The 23,406-nt window shown below is 44.9% G+C and overlaps 1 protein-coding gene across 2 annotated transcripts in view; it reads right to left on the bottom strand.

The window, feature by feature from the left end:
• The window catches only part of cep85l (centrosomal protein 85, like), a 437,369-nt gene that overhangs the window by 385,308 nt on the left and 28,655 nt on the right, over positions 1–23,406 (bottom strand). The window contains exon 1 of one of the 2 annotated variants that reach the window (XM_070885314.1): positions 8,650–8,948. The exons of the other annotated variant lie outside the window; for it this stretch is intronic. Coding sequence (XP_070741415.1) covers positions 8,650–8,710 — 61 coding nt within the window. The 5' untranslated portion in view covers positions 8,711–8,948. Of the gene's footprint in view, positions 1–8,649; positions 8,949–23,406 lie in introns of those variants that run through there. 2 annotated transcript variants of the gene reach the window in all.

The following is a 23,406-nucleotide window of genomic DNA, read 5'->3' as shown; positions in this document are numbered from 1 at the left end:
CAATTGATGAACTTTGTGAATTGATATAAAGCAAAAAGGAGCTCATTTGGGACCGTGTTGTGTTTGGCATTGCTGACAACAAATCTGCAAATGAAAGCAGGGCTAATGCCTGACCCAGCTGCCCAAATGGCATGGCACTCAAAGCTGATGAATGCCAGGTAGCAAGTTAAAGGGCCAACGAAGGAGCTGAAACGGGTTGCACAAAAGCTACAGCTTAGGTGTGAGAAGGAAAATAATGGAATAATCCTCAGAGAGAGAGAGCTTCACCAAACCAGAAAGTACCAGTGCCTTGTATGTGCTGTAATCACAGTTACAATCAAGAAGATAACTGTTCAGTGCTTAGAGGCGTACCACTTCAAGGTACAGCGCGAGCTGGTGCAGGAGGGCGACGTCTGTGAAGAGTGACGTCATCAAGATCCAAGTCAGTGACTGGAGCATGAGCCGATAAAGCAGGAGCGGTGAGAGACTGTGGAGGGATGTGATCGGGGCCCAGGGGAGGCACGAGTTCGGGGCCAGGGGCCCAGGGGCAGCACAAGCCAGACCACACTGCGACATGTGTGCGCACTCGGTCCGTACAGCAGAGTTGGTCTCCAGTTGTCTTGGGTAATCCTTGCCACTGGACCAAGACCTAGCTCTGTCAAGCCTGTGTGGTGGCTGGTGTGCAACGGCCACCCCACGTTAAAAAAATTCATGCACAGGCATCTTCTACCCTTCAGGATGTAGTTCGGGTCCTTCACTGAAACACCTGTGAACTCGTCCATTTTTTGGTGTGGAAGCAAGTCATCCTTGTTTCGAGGGACCGCCTATGATGATGATGTTCAGTGCATAATCAAACATGGAGGCAACATAATAAGGTGGGCATTTTGAAATAGTCTTGTTAAAGCAAGGTTGTTAAAGCAGTAATCACCAAGGATTAGGATCTTCCTTGGGTCAGTGATGTGTGATGATGACACAGATAAATAGTAGGGTGAAAATAAATGGCAAAATTGTACATTTTAAGGCTGATACCAGTGAAAAACATCACTATTAGAGTACAGCTTACATGCTATAGTCCACAACCGAGTCCCCAGATAGAGCTGTCAAATTTTATACTGCAAGGCCCAGGGAGGAACTTAATTGCTGCAGGAATTTATGGAGCACACTACATACAAGAGAAGAAAGTCAAATTTCAAATTTGCTTGGCCAACAATCAGCATGCAAAATGGGCCTGGTCCAGAGAGCAGGGAAGATTAACAAAGATGTCTTTTGTGGCATTGGAAAGCCCTAAAGATGTATTTTAAGGGCAATCCCGTCTCTTATAACATGAAAACACCCCATTGAGTTACGGGTGTCAGTAAGCACATCAGATGTATCATCTTGTGAGTTTTGCCAGGTTAATAAAGCAATTAAAAAAAATAATAATCTTATTATCCACAGATAAGTGGAAAGGTCAAGAGAACTGTGCAAACTGCAAAAATAATGATGAGGATCATGAACAGTGAGAAGGATAGTGATAGACTTCAAGAGGACATAGACAGGCTGGTGGAATGGGTGGACATGTGACAGATGAAATTTAATACAGAAAACTGCAAAGCAATACATTATGGCAGAATGAGGAGAGGAAATATAAACTAAAGGGTGCAATCCTAAAGGGGATACATGAACAGAGAGACCTAGGGGTATATTTACACAAATAATTAAAGGTGGCATGGCAGGTTGAGAAAGAGGTTAAAAAGTTTACGGGTTCCTGGTCTTCATGAATAGAGGTATAGAGTACAAAAGCGTGGAAATTATGATGAACCTGTATAAAACACTGGTTTGGCCTCAATTGGAGTATTTTGTCCAATTCTGGGCACCGCACTTTAGGAAGGAGGTGAAGGCCTTGGAGAGGGTGCAGAAAAGATTTACGAGAATGAGTCCAGAAATGAGGGACTTCAGTTACGTGGATAGACTGGAGAAGCTGGGATTATTCTCCTTAGAGCAGAGAAGATTGAGGGGAGATTTGATAGAGGTATTCAAAATCATGAGGGGTCTGGACAGAGTCGATAGAGAGAAACCGTTCCCATTGGTGAAAGGATCAAGAACCAGAGGACACAGATTTAATGTGATTAGCAAAAGAACCAAAGGTAACATAAGAAAAAAAAAATGTACACGAGTGGTTAGGATCTGGAATGCACTGCCTGAAAGCGTGGTGGAGGCAGACTCAATCACTGCTTTCAAAAGGGAATTGGATAAGTGCCTGAAAGAAAAAAAAATTGCAGGGCTATGGGGAAAAGGCGGACGAGTGGGACTAGCTGAAGTGCTCTTGCAGAGAGCCAGCACAGGCTCGACGGGCCAAATGGCCTTCTTCCATGCTGTAACCATTCTATCATTCTTTGATTCTATCCTTTTCTAGCTTTACTAAGTAACGCGACAGGGCAGTTCCAATTACAGGTAAATACAGTTAATAGTAGGAAGGCAGTTCAAAACTAAGGATAACATTGATAAAGCAGAATGACCAAAAATGCCATGGAATCTTACCAGCAGTGCTTTAACCAGAAATAGTCAGTTTGACTTCTTCCAGAGCTAGAATCTGCTAATCAAGTATAATGGAGAGAAAGGTGAGGGACATCCTACTACAGTGAAAGGCAAGGACTGAACTCCCAAATTATATATAGTGCTGGTACCTAATGGAAATATCTGCAAGTATGAGATACATTTACAACTGATTTCAAGTTCAAAGGAGATGGGTCAGATCAAGATTTGCAGACTGAGAGTGAGGCACCACCAGCAATGGGTGAAAATCCAACTGTTCTGGTGTTATGCCCTAGTCAAGTATCCACTCCAGATGATATTGTTGTGCCTGAGCAACCAGCATAAAAACCAAAGCTTGAAGTGAGAACTTTCAATGGGAAAAGTGGATGAACATTTGAAGTGAAGGGAGATACAGGACTATGGGAAGAAATCAGGGTAGCAAGGTTTGTTTTAGATTCTTCCAGAAAGGGCTGTCACAGACATGATGTGCTGAATGGCCTCTTTCTGTGCTGTAAACTTCAATGGTTCTATGGAGATGGGATCTGAATCATCCATAATTCATTAAACACAGGTAAAAAGTGATGTTTCAAAGCTGGGGCTGTAAAGATTGATATGATTGCATCATTGGAGTGACCAGATTAATATTCAGACATATTTTTGAATGGATCATCAAGTGCTTTGGCTGTTTGACAAGGTGACTCCTCTGTAGCCCAGGGAAGTGGACTCTTCCAGAATGAATTACTCCATTGTCAGCATTCTAGGGGTTAAATAAAATGAATGAATTGCCCCATGTGTTGTACTGAGCTATATAAAAAGGAGTCACACATTTAATTTATATTCTGAGGAAATTAGCTGAATTTTGTTGGAACAATGGTGTAATTTCAAACTAATCCCACCACCCTCCTCTCTACTTGAAATGGTTACCCATTTTTCTCTTAAAAGATGCAATTACAACCTGTGACCAAGGAGCAGGAAAATCGATGGAGGAATATAGAATTTGAGCCATGTATGAAAGAGTGAAATAAGTTGCACAATTAATGTTAGTGTAAGGATAGAGGCCGCGAAGTGACATCAGAGTACTTTGCTGGACTACATCAGAGAAGTGGCTCCAGGAGGTCTGGATGTGAGCTCAGTTCCTGTTGCAGCACATGTTAACAACCTTTGCCAGAATTCTGTGACTAGAACTGAAACAGTTTGAGAAGATGTACAAGAGGGTGAGTGGTCACTTGATAGAAATCTTCCACATCTCAATTAGCCTTCCTGTTTATTAGGGTACAGATTCATTTTGCATTCAGACGAAACCACTTCAAAAATATTTTGCAACTTGCATGAAATAGCAAGAGGTTTTTGAGTAAAATAGGCTTTTGGAGACATTGATAAATGACCACTAAAATGAGACAGTGCTATCTCCGCTCAGTAAAAAGTGTTGTAGTGGCAGTAGGGAATAATATCTGTACTTTGCCCTTCCTGCAGCTCTTGTATATCTGATAATAAGTGAAATAACTGTGTAAAGAATCATCAGCTTGCTTTCAGGTGCAAATAAAAAGGTAAGTAGCCAATGTTTTAATTTTGATGCTGCAAAATTTGGATCACAAACCAAGATACAAGCTTGTCCCCCTGTTTTACTGAGGAGATTAATTCATTCCTTCCTGCCCCTGCTCCTTGACTAATGTGGTATAACACTAACGTGAAGTTCCTCTTTAAAGAAAAAACCGAGGTAATGGGATCAATTTTCCTCTTCACTACCTGGGCAGAAATCTGAATCGGTGCCCATTGTAGTAACCGCCTGATAATCAATCTATTGTGTAAAATAGGGCAGGTTCTACAACAGGCAGGTGCTCCGCTCCACCAGGTTACCACCCAGGCAAAGACGAAAATTTATACAAATGTCTATTTATCACTGTTATTAGTGACCCACAAACTAAATTCCAATTTCCGAGAGTTCAGGATTTAAGACTATGCAATCCTGTAATTTTGTTAGCGGGTCATTAATTACAGAAGTATCAGGCCCTGAAAGTCCACAGGGAGCGGGAGTTGTTCTACCGGTCTCCCGCCATAACTCCAGTGGGAAAACACTGCAGTATTATGCTGCCAGGCATTCTCCTACCTTTCATTGGAAAAAGGAATTTTGCCTGTTGACAATTGGTTTTATTACTAGAATAAAAGGAGTGTGAATTGCCAAACCAGCCTAGAAAATCCACAGGGGTGTAATTACAGCAGTTGCATTTATGGTGGGATCACATCCATTGCAGAGCTCCACAGTTGATTAAGCTTTGGGGTGGTCAGGGGAAGCAGCCTGCAGGAGTGGGCCTTTGGTGGTGGCGATATATCTGTGCTGCATCCTGCCAAAGAATCCAGAAATATCAGCGATGGCTGATTGGCCTGTTTTGGATGCTGCATCCCCGAAATGAAATCTGGTGCTCCAAATGTCACCCTTGCAAAGTAAGTGAAACTCCCCCCCACCCAGTAAAGGGAGAGGGATAATTTGTTTGGTTGATAGGCCTGCTGACGAACACTGCTTATGAAGATTTCAAGGACACTAGCCTCTGCTTCCAGGGGCAGAATTAACAGAGAAAAGGGACAAAGTCAGATTTTGAACAGAGGACTGAAACACAGCACTGAAAGCTAAAAATGCAAGCGGCTAGTTTTGTAGCTAGTATTCTGAAAGACAGGTTGTGCCAAAAATAAGTAAGTGGGCCACGAAAGCATGCATGGTTTATTATTTCTTGCCATGATTTTGACAAGTGATGTATGCAATCTCACAGCTCAACATCACTTCACGGGCTGTAGATTGCATTCACGAGGGAGAAGAGAATAGAGGGATATGAGGGTAAAGTGGAAAAAGGTCATTATAGTGGGAGGAGGCTCTTGTAGAGTATAAATATCAACATAGACCAGTTGGGTCGAAAGGCCTATTTCTGTGCTGTAGAATTTATGTAAGTATGTGGAATTCACTTTGAATGTTCAGTTGCCATCAATGAAATAAAGCAGCTTAATGATTTGTACCTGGTCTTGTCTTACTAAGTGTTTTCTCCACCCGGCCTCTAAATGATTGAAGCTACACACACAAGAATAAGTGCAAGAGAGAATTATGTCCAGCACAAATTGAGTTTCCATGATCTTTTGCGCTGGTTTAAAAAACATCGCACTGAAAATCGGCCCCCCCACAAAACTGGCCACATCCCCAGATCGAATTAATCATTATGGCGAGTTTCCGCTAATTGATGCTCGTTTGCGGTCCTTCGAGGAGGCTCTTAAAATTAAACTTGTTTCTGCGCAAGGGCACTTATAGGCACATTTTAAAAGCTTTAATTTTTAAAAAAATGTATTACTGTGCACCCATGTAACTAGTAAATGGTTCTGTATAGTTTTTTAAAATCACTTTCAGTTATTTAAAATCAGGATACTCACAGGTGGTGGACTAGACATTGATTAAAAATGCTTATCTTTTGTGATAAAACTATTTTCAGCTGTATTAATAAATCTGCACAAGGTTACCACTATGAAATATACCAAGGAATATGTTTTAATGCAAGAATTTTTTTTTAATTACTTTCTAAAACGCTGCCCAATTGCATTAGTTCATGGAAGATTTTACAGTTGCTAATATGCAAATGAGTTTGAACGGAAACTTGTGCAAAAAATAAATCACTTTGTAAAACTAGCGCAATTTTGAGCTCAATTTGCATCCAGATCGCCAATTGCGCCCAAAGTGGAAACGCTTGGCCACAATATCCAATTGATATCACATAGGGCTCCTATTGTTAAACCCCTGGGATCTGCTATCGTGTAGTAAGATATTGGTAGTACAGACACACCCCAAACATTGTCAGACCCCTCACTCAAATTTTCTCACTCAAATTTTCCCCCTGCTGAGGATAGTCATTCATTTTGGGATATGGTTCAACGGCAATGACAGCCCTCTGGTACCTCACCCACATGGCCATTATTCTTGTGTGAGCCTGGGACCATGAGTATCAAAAGACTTTTTAACTATGGAGGCCATCACAGTTATGCCTGATGTTCACACATACACATTTCAATGAAAGGTCACTGGATAGCAGATAAAAGCAGTCATTTGGGGTAATTTCTCCTTCTTAGCCAAGAACCACTAAAGTTGTAGTGTCCCTACCACTGCCCTGCATGATATCAGCTAACACAGCATGCCAGGCATTGATCGGGATGCCTGGTTGGCATGCATGGTTTAGCAACACACTCCTCAGGTGCTGCATTTACCTGAGGGGACATTGAGGAAGCCACCAACAATGTACTTGATCCTTTCCTCAGAAGAGAATTCCCTATTGCTATCACATGAGTGTGAACTTTTCTATTTCCCACACAGCAACTAACTTCATGACTTCTCTGAGGATGATTACCAATTTGTATCGAATTATGGGTGGCTTTACATCTGAACATACCTGTAGTAGTTTGAGACTATCAAACTTGCTTCACATTGGAGCCTCAGTTTCAATACTTCATAACCAAGATCTAACTTATTGCTGTATTGCATTCTTAAGCATGTAACATACAACCCTTGGTCTGTACTGAGCTTACTGATTTAATCCAAGGTGGTGATAAAGCACTACAACCGGCTTCAGTGCACTGTCTAGGTTGGAGAAAAACTCAGCCTGGGTTCCCTTTTCCTCATCGCTATTCAATGACCCCTGCTGGAAAATGTGGACAGGATCGGGGTCAGCTGTGCATAGCCTGCTGACGTTCACCATCTAAGTTCATACGTAAAGAATGACCACTTCTGTGAGGCTCTGGAGTTGCCTATGGAGCAATATCCCAGGCTGAGTTAGATTCTTTAGGAAAGAAGGGGAGAAACTTGGGGGCAAAAGAGTCAAAGATATGTGCAGTGTTGAGCTTTCCACGTATATTATGAATTGTTATTTTACGTAATAGGCGGGTTATCTCAGAATAATTTGCTGAGACAACCCACCTATTTGCTTTGGTTAATATACTAAAGCTTAATTCTTTTCTTAAGGCAGCAATTGTACAACTGCAGATAAATTCCATTTAGCCAGCAGTTGGTACGACACAACACAGAGTCAATCTGACTTACTGCTGCTCATAGAAGCAGATTGCAAATAGAAGTAGATTCTAATCAAAAAACCCATCAAACATTGCACACTTTCCTGCCATTGAAATTGAGCTTGGAAGTTCAAATACACAAAGATTTTGTCTTCGGCAAACTCCAGGCCCAGGGCTGAGATGGGGCCATCAATTAGTCTTGACTGCAAAATAGGTATGAGACCAAACTCTAATCACATTTAAAAAGTACTTGGATATGCACTTGAAGTGCTGCAATCTACAGGGCCACAGACCAAGAGCTGGAAAGTGGGGTTAGGCAGGATAGCTCTTTTTCGGCGGCACAGACACGATGGGCCGAATGGCCTCCTTCTGTACATACATTTTTATGATTTCACTGGTTGAAGAAACTACCAATATTTTAGGCAAAATTCATAATTTGTTAAAGAAAACACACGGGAAGTTTTCCGCTGTTAATACGTGGAATTGAAGCCCCAATCCTTTTGCACGTGTTTACGATTTTGCCATAAATTAGTGAACAGCTGAAATTTTATCCTAACATTTCAAATTATAGACTCTCTCAAAATGAAGTCTTAAATGGATTTAATGTGCACAACAAGTAAATCTCTTTTTACTAAACAATATCAGCGTTTTCAAAGTAAAGGTATTAAAGTTCAAGGCCTGTCACATGAGACTTACATTTGATCTATAAAACAAACATGTATTTGAGTCTCTTCTGAAAACACATTATTAAAATGAAGAACAGGAAAGCATAGTGTTAGGCTTCATTAAAATGGATCTCATCTCCATTTAAATGAGGCACATCTGCACCTTCTGGAACAGAACCACTATTCACTAATCAACCTCAACTAGCACAGCGTCTTCACAATATCTACTAACAAGCTCAGAATATGTCATCAGTTTTGGTTTTCTTGTCCTTGTCAATCCTTGTGCTCTGAAAGCTTAAACAGCGGCTCACTTCTCTGATAACTGTAGCTAGTCTTGAATCATAGACCGATTAGCCACACTGTTGGCAGGAACATCCCACTCCAGCTGCTCCTCTCTTATTCAGCATAAAATAAATCTGCAAAAAGAAATCAGGATCTCTTTCAGCTTGCTTTTTACCTGTTTGTCTGCTGCAGCTCATGAATCCATTCTTGTAGTCTGAAATTACTCTGCCCCACATAGCGAATTGTTCGATAGGAGACCAAAAGTAATCCAGAATTGACCATAAAAGTACTGAATCCAGTTCCTTAATACTCCATTGAAAAAGTGTCCTACTTGAGGCCCATTTTGAAGACTGTGTACGGACGTGACTCCCGAGAGTGAAGTAAACAGATTTTCTTAGTTTCCTGCTGTTGTAATCCTGAGGATATCATGCAGCCCCCTCGAGCTGCTCCGATTCACTGATACAGACAGCCTGGCTGTATTGCTAGGATGTGATCTCACTCTGAGCTGCACCGTGCTCACTGACAAATTCAATAGAGCTGAATCTCCTCCCACAAACCTCTGGGCTGCCACTTATTAGCTTCGCCTGTAAACCTTCATTGGCTGCCAAGGGCAGGGAAAAAAATCAGTCAGTCCTAAAAGAATTAGAACTTTTGTTTCACACATGGTTTCCAGATTTACAGAATGGGCCTGGTTACACTGCTAGCACTTAACTGCAGCCAGTTAAATGTAGTACAGGGCTTCCAGTGGGCATTGTTTCTTTATTTCGCTTGCTTGTGTCCCAAGGTCCGCCTCTAGGCAGTACTTCATGTTGTCATGCATCTGCTGCATAATATATCATGTTTGTAGTGTATGTAGGCACCTTAGTAATGACTCCATGAGGCAGGGGATGATACTTAAACTGTGCAGACCTGTAGTCCTTTATTTGCAGCTCCTGAGTGACGACAACAAGCTGTGAGTTCCCTTTTATACTGGGTTACCTGCCGTGTACTGGCAACCCTTGGGTCTCCAGCAGCAGCACCCTCTGGTGTACGGGTAAGATGTGTACAGTATAAGGGTACATTCAGTGTTGCATAACAGTGTTACAGGCATCACACAGTAGACAGGCATGCATACACAACAATACTTCCCCCTGAACATTTTTCATTTTTCATATCCTTATTGTCATGACCAGGGGAGGTGATCAGAGGTGGGCTATGGGAGGTTGCGGTGAGTGTTGTGTGGTTGCCAGGTGTGACCCCTGTGCTTGAGGCTGGCCTCGTACGTTTCCCCTCCCTCACACACAGATCAAGTGGGTGTCACTGTTGTAGGATTCCTCGGGGAGGTAGCCACGGCAGCAGTGGGTAGTGTGTATACTCTGTGGTGTGGGTATTTGTGGGGTGGTGGGCAGGGCCACAAGACTGGATGGGCTCCTTGTCCACCAATTGGGATGAGGGTCAGGTCATCCCAGGGTGTGCCAGGGAAGCTGGAGGGTATTAGCCTTATGCTCCTGGTGTTGGCCCTGGTGGCCAGGGGCTGTAGGGCTGGTCTGGTGCAGGTTGCCATTGGTGATGGCTGGGCTGCCCATTGACTACTGTCCCTGTAGTGGCTGTGCTCCCACTGGCTGTGTGTGTGTCCTGCAAGGGGCATCACATTCGTTCCAAAGGTCCAGGCTACATCGTCAGGTAGCCTGCTGGACCTGGGGGTCTCCCACAGGGGGATTCCATTGGCATCACTTTTGGGTGTCCTGGTTTCAACAGACATGGTTACATTAGGCATTTCATAATCTCTATCATTACTGTTAAGCATAATAAACTTGTTCTTAATCTTACTGACACCTGCATTCATATTGTTAGTCACATTAGTTAAACCAGCATCACAATTCATTGTTACATTGCATACATTTTCATATTTGTACCCTTTAATCGCATCTTAGCTTTAAAGTCCGTGTACTCAAATAGTTGAAACTTCCCCTTTAAATTTATTTGGTTACCGATCTCCTTTAAGGGAGCCTTCAAATCCGATTGGCCGCTCGGTGTCATGTGATGCTCCTCCATGCTCACTGGTGGCATGGTGGCGGCCATTTCTCCTTGTGCTGCTGGTGCTGCAGCCATTTCCTGGCTTTCCTGCAGGAGGGCTGTGGTGGTCTTTTCTTACACAAGGCCACTTCGCCTGATGTGGACCCGGTTCATCCAATTCCTGCCCAGCAGCGTGGGACCGTCGCCGGCTACAATCCACAAGGGGAGTTTGTTCAACATGCCGCCCTGGGAGACCTGGACGTCTACGCTGCCAACGATTGGGATTTTACCTTTGGTGTAGGTGAGCAGCTTTGCCTGGACAGGAGACAGTTTTGGTCGAGTGGCAGGATTCATCCACATTTTTTCAAAGGTCCTTTGGCTCATCACAGACTGACTCGCCCCTGTGTCGATTTTCATGGAAACTGGGACCCCGTCGATGTCCACTTCCATCGTCCACGGAGAACTCTCGGTGGAGCAGGTAAAGATTCCATACTCTATTTCCAGGGTTTGAGCAACTTCCTCTTCATCTGTGTCAGAGCCCAGTTGATCAGTCAGCTCATCAGAGACGCGGTGAGTAAAGCATTTTCTGCACATTCTCTGAAGGTGCCCTTTCTCTTTGCAGCCTTTGCATGCATAGTCTTTGTAGCGGCACTGCGGGGCCCTTTGGTTTCCTCCACAGTGCCAGCACGGGGCTAGCCGGTTTGCCCCATGTGTTGGTCTCAGGGTTGCGGGACTCGGGGCAGCATTTCTGCCTTTAGAAGTATCCATGCGGTGCACTGCGCGCGCCGGTTTAGAGTCCTGGGTCAGCAATCGCCTGGAGTCGCTGGCCGAAACCATGCAGGCCTGGCTCACTTGGATTGCTTTCTGCAGGGTGACCGTGATGTCAGCCGAGAGCAATTTGTGTAGGAGGCTGATTCCGATGACAAATATGTCCCTTAGTGTTTCATTAAGGTAGTCGCCAAAATCACACAGTGCAGCTAGTCTTCTTAAGTGTGCAGCATACTTGGCAAGTTCTTGGCCCTCAGGTCACCGGTAAGTGTAGAACCGGTGCCTGGCTGTGAGGATGCTTTCTTTCGGTTTTAGTTGTTCCTGTATGATTGTTACAAATTGCTCATAGTTCTTGGTGGTTGTCTTCTCCGGGGCTAGTAAGTCCCTGACGAGACCGTAGATGGTGGGCACAAGTGCTAAGCAGGCTGGCCCTCCATTTGTACAGTAGTGTAGTCGGTGTGTCCCCGTCCAGCTCATTGGCTACAAAGAAATGTTCCAATCTTTCCACAAAAGTGTCCCAATCTTCCCCCTCTGTAAATTGCTGGAAATTGCTGAGGTTAGACATGTTGAGCGTGTAGTTTGTGACCTCGTATTCCCGTCGCCAGTTGTAGTGTATGTAGGCACCTTTAGGAATGACTCCACGAGGCAGGATATGATACTAAAACTGTGCAGACCTGTAGTCCTTTATTTGCAGTTCCTGAGTGAAGACAACAAGCTGTGAGTTCCCTTTTATACTGGGTTACCTGCCGTGTGCAGGCAACCCCTAGGTCTCCAGCAGCAGCACCCTCTGGTGTACCGGTAAGGTGTGTGCAGTATAAGGGTACATTCAATGTGGCATAACAGTGTTACAGACATCACACAGTAAACAGGCATGCATACACAACAATGTTAATTTCTCCTCCGTCTGTTGATATCACCCAGAGCTCCAGTGGAAAGTGCACATGTTATGGAGACTCCCTTTGAACTGTTATGGTTTGAACTGCATATGGCTGCAGTTTATGCGAATTACTCAGATGAATGCCCCAGTTTTCTCTGCTACAGAACTGACAAATTGTCAGGAAGAAATATATCATATTTTTTTAATGAGGTGAGCATTAGCTTTGTATTGTATAATAATAGTGATTTATTTTTCAAATTACTTTTCAAATTCGCACACAAGAATTCAATTTATAAAAATTGCAAAATAACTTTAATTTGCCTAATGATACAATGTAGGAGGATAACACATTATGATCTGTTATCTATCAATTTCATTACACATTTCACAAATACTCCTCTCTGTATGTACCCTCCTAACCGAAGCTAGCCTGGGGGAAGAAAATGCTACGTAATTTTAGTTCCCTTTTTTGGTGTACCTTCTCAGAATTTCCCCTGAAATTGGCCATAGGTTTCTTTCTCTTTTGCTTGGTGTCAGTACTGTAATGAGGTTAGCTGAATAGATAAATCGACAACAAAAGTGTTGGTCCAAAAAAGACCAAAGTTTAGAGGAATGAAAGGGGACCTTAACCAGAATAATCGGAAAGAAAAATTGGCAGATAAAACAGCAGACAGCCAATGAAAATTATTTAAATATGAGATGGATCCCCTCGCACTCAGCCATTCTGGATCACAGTCTAGGCGACAGTGAGGACCATGACCAGTCCTGCAATCCCAGAGGACCAAGCTTATTGCTTGCTGGGCCTGCCCACTAGAAAACAAGGAACCCCTGCAATGAGCAGGCTAGCATAGCTCTTACTCCTTTCCTCAAAGTCTACCCCTCCACACCACAAACATGTGACACATATACCAATCAGAAAAGTGATATTCAATTGCTGCCTGAAATTGGAGAAGTAACAAGCAGCTGAGGGCCCATTCTTGGAGACTCACTCAGTGCAGATTAGTCCTCCACAGCAGCAATCCATCGACTGGCCATGAAAAGCAATGAACCGACTGATATACAGGGTCCCACCCCGCCCCAGGCCTAACTGATCTTCAGAAACCAGAAGCAAACGAGTTGCCTCAAGCTCCTGAACTACATTGCTCCCAGCACAAGCACAGTCTGTAGTGTCCTTACACACTACTATAAATTCACACGAGGCACATTCTGCAGACAAGGTCACTCTGTGACCTGAATCTTTATTCACAGGGCCAAGAAGTGATGACCTTGCGTGGGACCTCCCTTTATATACCTGGATGACCAGGTGAGGAGTGTCTCCCACAAGTTCACCCCCTGTGGTCAAGGTGTGCATTTCTTCGGTGTATACAGTATGCAGTGTTTTTACATGAAGGTTACAGTTACATGAAGGTTACACACATGACATCACCTCCCCCCCACGTCTTATGGGGTCAAAGATTAAGTCTTTCAGACAGTCGGCGCTCTCTCGTGGAGCGCCGCAGTTGGGGCTCTGGTTGTTGAGCCTTGGCATGCGTCTTTGTCACCTGTGGTGATTCCGGCTTGTCCGGGCTGGCCACAGGGACTGTGCATGCTGCTGAAGGTTCTTGTTGCTCGTTCACTGGCAGTGGTGTGGGCAGCATCTCATGATTTTCCTCAGGTTCCTCAGTGTCCATGCTGAAACTTTTTTTTACTTGATCCAGATGCTTGCGGCATATCTGTCCATTGTTAAGTTTAACCACTATGACTCTATTCCCCTCTTTGCCAATTACAGTACCCTTGAGCCACTTGGGCCCCAAAGCTTGATTGAGAACAAATACAGGGTCATCAATTTCTATACATCTCCCCTTTGAGTTACGGTCATGGCACTCATTTTGGGACTGGCGCTTGCCCTCAACAATGTCTGACAGGACTGGGTGAATGAGGGACAGACGAGTTTTTACTGTACATTTCATGAGTAGTTCCGCAGGCGGGACCCCTGTGAGCGAATGCGGTCGGGACCTACAGGCCAGCAGGAGGCGCGATAGGCGGTACTGAAGGGAGGGTCCTTGAATCCGGAGCATGCCCTGTTTTATGATTTGGACCGCATGTTCCACCTGGCCATTGGAAGCCGACTTGAACGGTGCTGTTCTGACATGTTTGATGCCATTACCCGACATGAACTCCCGGAATTCATAGCTAGTGAAACACGGGCCGTTGTCGCTAACCAGGATGTCTGGCAAGCCATGGGTCGCAAAGACCACACGCAGACTCTCCACGGTGGTGGATGTCATGCACGAATTCAATATGATGCACTCGATCCATTTCGAGTATGCATCAACAACAATGAGGAACATTTTTCCCATGAACGGGCCCGTGTAGTCTATGTGAATACATGACCATGGCCTGGTGGGCCAGGACCACGGGCTGAGTGGAGCCTCCCTGGGGGCATTGCCCAGCTGGGCACACGTTGAGCACCTGCGAACACAGTGTTCCAGATCTGAGTCAATTCCCGACCACCGTACATGTGACTGGGCAATGGCCTTCATTAGCACGATGCCTGGGTGCTCACTGTGGAGTTCCCTGATGAATGCTTCCCTTCCCTTCTGGGGCATGACTACGCGGCTGCCCCATAGTAGGCAGTCGGCTTGGATGGAGTGCTCATCCATCCGTCTGTGAAACAGTCTGACCTCCTCGGGGCATGCTCCGTGTGCGGGCGCCCAATCCCCAGTCAGGACACATTTCTTAATCAAGTATAGGAGGGGATCTCTGTTGGTCCAGATTTTGATCTGGCGGTCTGTGATGGGGGAGCCTGCGCTGTCAAAGGCATCAACAACCATGACCATCTCAGCACTTTGCTCCGCTGTCCCCTCAGTGGTGGCCAGTGGAAGCCTGCTGAGCGCAATTTTCAGTGTCGGGCCGGTGCCGCATGGTGTAGTCATACGCAGCCAGCATGAGAGCCCATCGCTGTATGCGAGCTGACGCATTGGCATTGACAGCTTTGTTGTCTGACAACAGGGATGTTAATGGCTTGTGGTCCGTTTCTAACTCGAACCTTCTGCCAAAAAGGTACTGATGCATCTTTTTCACCCCGTAGACACATGCGATTGCTTCCTTTTCAACCATCCCATATCCCCTTTCTGCTTGGGAGAGCGACCTGGAGGCATAAGCCACAGGTTGGAGTTGGCCCTCATCATTACTCTGCTGCAACACGCACCCAACCCCATAGGATGATGCATCACATGTCAGAACCAATTTCTTACAGGGGTTGTACAGGGTCAACAGCTTATTAGAACAAAGAAGGTTCTGCGCCCGATTGAAAGCCCGTTCCTGACAGTCCCCCCAAAACCAATCGCAACCCTTACACAGGAGCACGTGTAGTGGTTCCAACAATGTGCTTAAGTTCGGCAGAAAGTTCCCGAAACAGTTCAAGAGTCCCAGAAATGAACGCAACTCCGATGTGTTGCTGGGCCTGGGCGCACGACGAATCGTCTCTGTTTTGGATTCAGTAGGCCGGATCCCGTCTGCGGCAACCCTCCTGCCCAAAAACTCGACCTCTGGGGCCAAAAACACACACTTGGACTTCTTTAGTCACAGGCCTACTCGGTCCAGTCGGCGTAGCACTTCCTCCAGGTTGTGGAGGTGTTCCTCGGTGTCTCAACCTGTGATAAGGATGTCGTCCTGAAATACGATTGTTCCAGGGATGGATTTGAGCAGGCCTTTGTTCCTTTGAAAGATAGCGGCCGCTGATCGAATGCCAAACGGACACCTGTTGTAGACAAACAGCCCCTTGTGCATGGTGATGGTGGTCAGTAGCTTGGATTCTTCGGCCAGTTCCTGGTCATGTAGGCTGAAGTGAGGTCCAACTTGGTGAACAGCTTGCCGCCTGCCAGCGTGGCAAAAAGATCCTCCGCTCTCGGAAGCGTGTATTGGTCTTGTAGTGACACTCAGTTGATAGTGGCCTTGTAGTCACCACAGATCCTGACCGAGTCATCCGTTTTTAGGACAGGGACGCTGGGGCTTGCCCAGTCGCTGAATTCAATGGGTGAAATTATACCCTCTCTTAGCAACCTGTCCAACTCACTCTCAATTTTCTCCCGCATCACATATGGCACAGCTCTGGCTTTGTGGTGCACTGGTCTGGTGTCCGGGGTGATGCGTATCACTACTTTGGTACCTTTGAAAGTCCCGACACCAGGTTGAAATAATGACTCAAATTGCTGTAGGACCTGTGAGCATGAACTTCGCTCCACAGATGACATGGCGTGCACATCCCCCCATTTCCAGTTCATCTCGGCTAGCCAGCTCCTCCCCAAAAGCGTGGGACCATTTCCCGGGACAATCCAGAGTGGCAGCCAGTTCTCTGATCCATTATGTGTGACCACCAACATTGCACTGCCTAGCACTGGGATTATCTCTTTGGCATACGTCCGTAATTGCGTGTCAATGCGTTCTAGTTTGGGTCTGCTAGCTCTGAGTAGCCATAGTTTCACGAATTGTTAGACACTCATAAGTGACTGGCTGGTCCCCGTGTCCAGCTCCATGCCATTTAATAGGACTTTCATCATCATAGGTGGCGTTTTGGTATATGAGGTGTGGATGTTTGCCACATGAACCCGCTGAACTTCAGCATCCATTGCTTTGCCCCAAGCATCAACTTGCCTTTCAGACCCCTCTTCTGGTTCATCTGCCTCATAAATTAGCCTCGCTGTGGGCTTCCTGCACATTCTGGCTAAATGTCCACTGAAGTTACAATTTCTACAGATAAATTGTTGAAACCTACAGATTTTTGCAGCATGTCTGCCCCCGCATCTCCAGCATGAGCTGAGATTGTTGTGAACAAAAGAGCTGTTACCAGGCATTCCTCTCTGATTGTCTCTTTGATTACTCTTGAGCACTCTGTTAGTGGGTGTCAATGGCCCCATCCCGGGACACATTGTCCACTGTGATGGTGTCAATGTCCGTTCAATCTGCTATTGTCTCTGTTGAGGACCCACTCTAGATTCTGTTGCTGCCTGGGTGGTGTCGAATTGCCCTTGCCTGCCTGCAGGGTTCTGAGTTGCGTTTACAATATTAACTCCCTGATCCATCGCCACGTTGGAAGCAGAGTTGTACGCATACATTATCTTGGGTTTCCTCCTCCCCCACCATGAAGGTCTGAGCCATCAACGCCGCCGCTTCCAAGCTCAAGTCCTTGGTCTCAATTAGCTTTCTGAAAATCCTGGCATGACCAATGCCCTCAATGAAGAAATCCCTTAACATCTCCCCCCTGCAGGTGTCTGTGAACTTACAGAGGCTGGCCAAGCGCCGAAGGTCCGCAACGAAGTCCGGTATGCTCTGTCCTTCCCGACAACGGTATGTATAGAATCGGTGTCGGGCCATGTGTATACTGCTCGCTGGCTTGAGGTGCTCACCGATCAGTTTGCTGCACTCTTCAAAGGTTTTGTCCACCGGCTTCTCGGGTGCGAGCAGGTCTTTCATCAGCGCATACGTCTTAGGTCTACAGCTGGTCAGTAGATGCGCCCTTTGCTTGTCAGCCACTGCATCTCCCAGCCAGTCCTTCGTGACAAAGCTCTGTTGGAGCCTCTCAACAAAATCGTCCCAGTCCTCACTAACACAGTACCGTTCCTCTGTGCTACTGGTGGCCATTCTCGTGAGTCACTGATTCCCGTTTCTCATCGCCAAATGTAGTATAAATTCACACGAGGCACATTCTGCAGACAAGGTCACTCTGTGGCCCGAACTTTTATTCACAGGACCAAGAAATGATGACCCTGCGTGGGACTTCCCTTTATATACCTGGATGACCAGGTGAGGAGTGTCTCCCACAAGTTCACCTCCTGTGGTCAAGGTGTGCATTTCTTAGGTGTATACAGTATGCAGTGTTGTTACATGAAGGTTACAGTTACATGAAGGTTACATATATGACACAGTCAAGCCAAGAAACCTGGATGTATCAATGCACTCCTCCCTCTAGCACCTTACAATCAAAATATGCAATGGTGTCATAAGATATAAGAACATATGAAATAGGAGCAGGAGTAGGCCATACTGCCCCTCGAACCCTGTTCCGCCATTTAATACGATCATGGCTGATCCGATCATGGACTCAGGTCCACTTCCTTGCCCGCTCTCCATAACCCCTTATTCCCTTATTGTTTAAGAAAATGTCTATTTCTGTCTTAAATTTAGTCAATGTCCCAGCTTCCACAGTTCTCTGAGGCAGCGAATTCCCCAGATCCACAACCCTCTGAGAGAAGAAATTTCTCCTCATCTCAGTTTTAAATGGGCGGCCCCTTAGCTTAAGATTATGCCCTCTAGTTCTAGTCTCCCCTATCAGTGGAAACATCCTCTCTGTATCCACCCCTTCAAGCCCCCTCATAATCTTATACATTTCGATAAGATCACCTCGCATTCTTCTGAATTCCAGTGAGTAGAGGCCCAACCTATTCAACCTTTTGTCTTAAGTCAACCCCCTCATCTCCGGAATCAACCTTGTGAACCTTCTCTGAACTGCCTCCAAATCAAGTATATCCTTTCGTAAATATGGAAACCAAAACTGCACGCAGTATTCCAGTTGCAGCCTCACCAATACCCTGCACAACTGTAGCAAGACTTCCCTGCTTTTATACTCCATCCCCTTTGCAATAAAGGCCAAGATTCCATTAACCTTCCTGATCACTTGCTGTACCTGCATACCAACCTTTAGTGTTTCATGCACAAGTACCCCCAGGTCCCGCTGTACTATAGCACTTTGCAATCTTTCTCCATTTAAATAATAACTTGCTCTTTGATTTTTTTTCTGCCAAAGTGCATGACCTCACACTTTCTAACACTATGCTCCATCTGCCAAATTTTTGCCGACTCACTTAGCCTGTCTATGTTCTTTTGCAGATTTGTTGTGTCCTCCTCAAACTTTACTTTTCCTCCCATCTTTGTATTGTCAGTAAACCTGGCTACCTTACACTTGGTCCCTTCCCCCAAGTCGTTAATATAGATTGTAAATAGTTGTGAAAATGCACTTTTTGGAGAATTTAAAAAGAAAAGGCAAAAAAAACTAGTTGATGAGTAAAGTACAGCATTAAAAGGTTCTGACCAAAAGTAATGAGGTTGAAGCATAGGCTGGAGCTCTATGGATGAGTAAGGATATTAGATCAATGATAAAGTCTTCGGCGCAGGTATATGATTTGGAAGAAGCACTATGATACAAATAATACAAAGGAAATTATATTAAAAGAATTAATATGATTTAAAGTAGACAATCACCAGGTGTGGTCAACACTGAAGAATACTGAGGGATGAACTAGCAAATTCATTAACCATAATGTTTCAACATTCTTCAAAAAAGGGAATTGTACCAAAGGATGAGAAGCTGGCGAATCTGTTTAAAATGGGGAAAGGGTCTAGTCTTATAATTATAGATCAATTCGTGGCAAGATGATGAGTCATAAAAAACCTGCTAATAATAAGGGATAAGATTAGTGAAGAAAGATATGGGCTAATCAGGGATATGGATTTGAAAGGGACAAGTCATGATGATTAATTTACTCAAAAGTTATTTGAGGAAATTTCTGATCGTATAGACAAAAGGGAATGTAATGAAAGTGGTATATTTTTAAAGTGCTTAATAAAGTGCCACATAAGAAGCTAGTTGCGCTGATGAAGACACGGGGTTTTAAAGGAACACTGGTTGTGTGAATAGAGGGGTGGCTAATGGATAAAGTAAATAGGAGCAAGTTATTTTTCCCCAGAGTAACAAAATGTAGCTATGATGTTCCCTAGGGTTTGTTTTGGGACCTCTCCCATTCTCTATATACAGAAATGATTTGGACATGGGCAGGGATTAATATAAACTTTTGCTGACAACACCGATTCAGTGGCCACAGTAAATGGTGAAGGAGCATGCATGAGACTGCAGAGGACATGCACAGGGTAGGGAAGCAGGCTGATCAATGCAGATCAATGTAGATAAGTATGAATCTGTACATGTTGGAAAAAAAATAGAGATTGGGGACATATCCTAAGCAGTAAATTCTTAGTAAGGTGGAGGAACAGCGGGATCTAGGGTACTGATGAACAGATATGTAAAAATAGGATTGTGGGTGGTAAACGGGCATGTGATATTCTGGGGTTTATATAGGGAACATTGAATACAAATGCATGGAGGTAATGATACATCTGTACAAGATATTGAGAGGCCATAGTTGGTATCCTATATATAGTTTTGGTTCTGAACTATAAAAAGGACATTGGAGCTATGAAAAAGGTACAATGTAGTTTCACTAGTATAATACTGGGCACAAGTAGATATAGTTTTGTTTTTTATTCGTTCATGGGATGTGGGCATCGCTGGCAAGACCAGCATTTATTGCCCATCCCTAATTGCCCTCGAGAAGATGGTGATGAGCCACCTTCTTGAGCCGCTGCAGTCCGTATAGTGCTGGTACTCCTACAGTGCTGTTGGGGAGAGATGTTCCAGGATTTTGACCCAGCGATGATTAAGGAACAGCGATATATTTCCAAGTCAGTTATAATGAGATACACAAGATCACAAATAATATACTTAAGTATGAGGAAGGAAATTTGGTTTATCTTAATTCATTCATCAAGAACAACCCTGCACACCCTCTTTGCTGTATCGAGTTGTTTGTTAAATGATTCCACATACTTTTGCCTCTAGCACTAGGCTCAGAAGTCCATTCCAAATGTTGGTCTATATGAAGATAAACCTCCTGATATTGGTCATAAAGTTACCTTTTACTAGTTTGATCTTGCATTCTTCTTGTCCTACTCTCACATTTAAAGTAGTATTCCAGATTAACCTTTTCCATACCATTTGCTATCTTGTATACCTTTATAAGATCACCCCTCAAACGCCTCTTTATCGGCCTGAAAAGCCCATGTCTCTCCAGTCTTTTCTCATAACTCAGGCCCCTGACACTAGAGAGCCTCAAGATTGACAGCAATCATCAATGCTCTTGTTATCTCCTAGTTCTTATCAAGGAATAAACTCTCCCAATTATATTTATCAGCATCTTTAAACAGTTCCTGAAAAATTCCGGGGCTGGCTGGTGTAATTGAAAATGAGCATTCCAAGTTGCGAAGACACAGCTGATGGAAGCAGAGGATTTTCAGGCTCCATAATGGCGCAATAGGTAAATGTACCTTGTGGTGTGGTACTACGCCATACAGACCGGAAGGACCAATAATGAGGGGAGGGAGGTATTTTAACTGGGAACAGGCTTAGGCGGGTGGGGGAGAAATGTTATTCAAACCCCCTCCTGGATGGCATCAATTTGGGACACGTTTTATTTGAATTCTGGGGCCACTTTTAAATCGTATCAGCCAGCTGCCTGCAAAAAAATAGGTGTAAAAGGTACATAAGAACATAAGAAATAGGAGCAGGAGTCGGCCATTCGGCCCTTTGAGCCTGCTCCGCCAGTCAATAATATCATGGCTGATCAGGTCTTGGCCTCAACTCCAATTCCCTGCCCTCTCCCCATAACCCTTGACTCCCTTATCATTCAAAAATCTGTCCATCTCCACCTTAAATATATTCAATGATCCAGCCTCCACAGCTCTCTGGGGTAGAGAATTCCAAAGATTCACAATCTTCTGAGAGAAGAAATTCCTCCTCAACTCCTTTTTAAATGGGCAATCCCTTATTCTGAAACTATGACCCTTGGTTCTAGATTCCCCCACGAGGGGAAACATCCTCTCTGCATCTACCCTGTCAAGCCCCCTCAAAATCTTATACATTTCAATAAGATCACCTCCCATTCTTCTAAACTCCAATGAGTATAGGCCCGACCTGCTCAATCTTTCTTCATAAGACAACCCTTTCATCTGAGGAATCAACCTAGTGAACCTTCTCTGAACTGCCCCCAATGCAAGTATATCCTTTCTTAAATTAGAAGACCAAAACTGCACGCAGTACTCCAGGTCTCACCCACACCCTGTACAGTTGTAGCAGGACTTCCCTACTTTTATACTCCATCCCCGTTGCAATAAAGGCCAACATTCCATTTGCCTTCCTAATTACTTGCTGTACTTGCATGCTAACTTTTTGTGTTTCATGTACAAGGATCCCCAGATCCTTCTGTACCTCAGCATTTTCTCCACTTATACCATTTAAATAATAATTTGCTTTTTTATTTTGCCTACCAAAGTGGATAACCTCACATTTTCCCACATTATACTCCATCTGCCAAAATTTTGCCCACTCGTTAGCCTACCTATATCACTTTGCAGATTCTTTGCGTCCTCCTCACAACTTGCTTTCCCACCTATATTTGTGTCACCAGCAAACTTGGCTACATTACACTTGGTCCCTTCATCTAAGTCATTAATATAGATTGTAAATAGTTGAGACCCCAGCACTGATCCCTGTGCTACCTCACTAGTTACAGTTTGCCAACCTGAAAATGACCCATTTATCCTGATTCTCTGTTTTCTGTTAGTTAGCCAATCCTCTATCCATGCTAATATATTACCCCCAACCCTGTGAGCTCTTGGGGTAGAAATTCGCCTCTGCCCAAAACGGGTCGCGGGGTCGAGCGGGGCAGAAGTCGATCATAATGGGGGTGGAAGTGGGGTGGAGAGCAGAAGATCGGTCATAAGAGGAGCGGAAGTGGGGGCGGGCGGAGTGGCCGCTGCTGTCAGTCATCAGCGTAGTGCTGATGACATCATCACACTGGCGCATCACCACGTCTCTCCCCTTCGCCTGAAGGAGAGAGCCACTGCAAGCTCTGCGATTATTTTAGTTAGATCCACTGGGCCACAAGAGAGGGTTCCAGCCGAGCCAACGGCCTGGCACCCAAGAGGGGGTGCCAAGCTGCCTGTTGGCGGCCCGGCCAAACCCGGGGGCATAATTGTCAGGCCAACCAGGCAGTCGGCTGCCAAAAAAAAATAAGATGGCAGCTGTGGTAGTGCGCCCTCCTCTTTAATGGCAGCCACAGTGCCATTTTACATGCACTCAAGCACAGTGCACTGACAGAAAAAACTCGGGGGCACCGCATGGCGGCCGCAAGACTTTTTAGGTGAATTTTGCTTGCGAGTCGGGAGATCGGCGGTGCGTGCTTTGATGACACACTTAGGAGGGTTCGGCAGCAGCTGGGTGGAAGTAGGGACAGCCGGAAAAAGCACTGGGGAGAATTTCATGAGCGGCAGCCATTCAACAAATAATTGGTGGCCATTCAACATCGCCGCATGGCCGCCGCTTTCAGGCGATGTGGCTGCCGCTTTCCGCCGGTAACAGGCCTTGTTGGGAGGCTGAATTTCGGCCGCCTTATCTTACGCAGTAACCTTTTATATGGCACC

This window comes from Pristiophorus japonicus, chromosome 7, assembly GCF_044704955.1.
Source record: "Pristiophorus japonicus isolate sPriJap1 chromosome 7, sPriJap1.hap1, whole genome shotgun sequence".
Lineage (NCBI taxonomy): Eukaryota > Metazoa > Chordata > Chondrichthyes > Pristiophoridae > Pristiophorus > Pristiophorus japonicus.
Note: the sequence above shows the minus strand (reverse complement) of the source record. Positions and strands in the feature narration are given on the sequence as shown.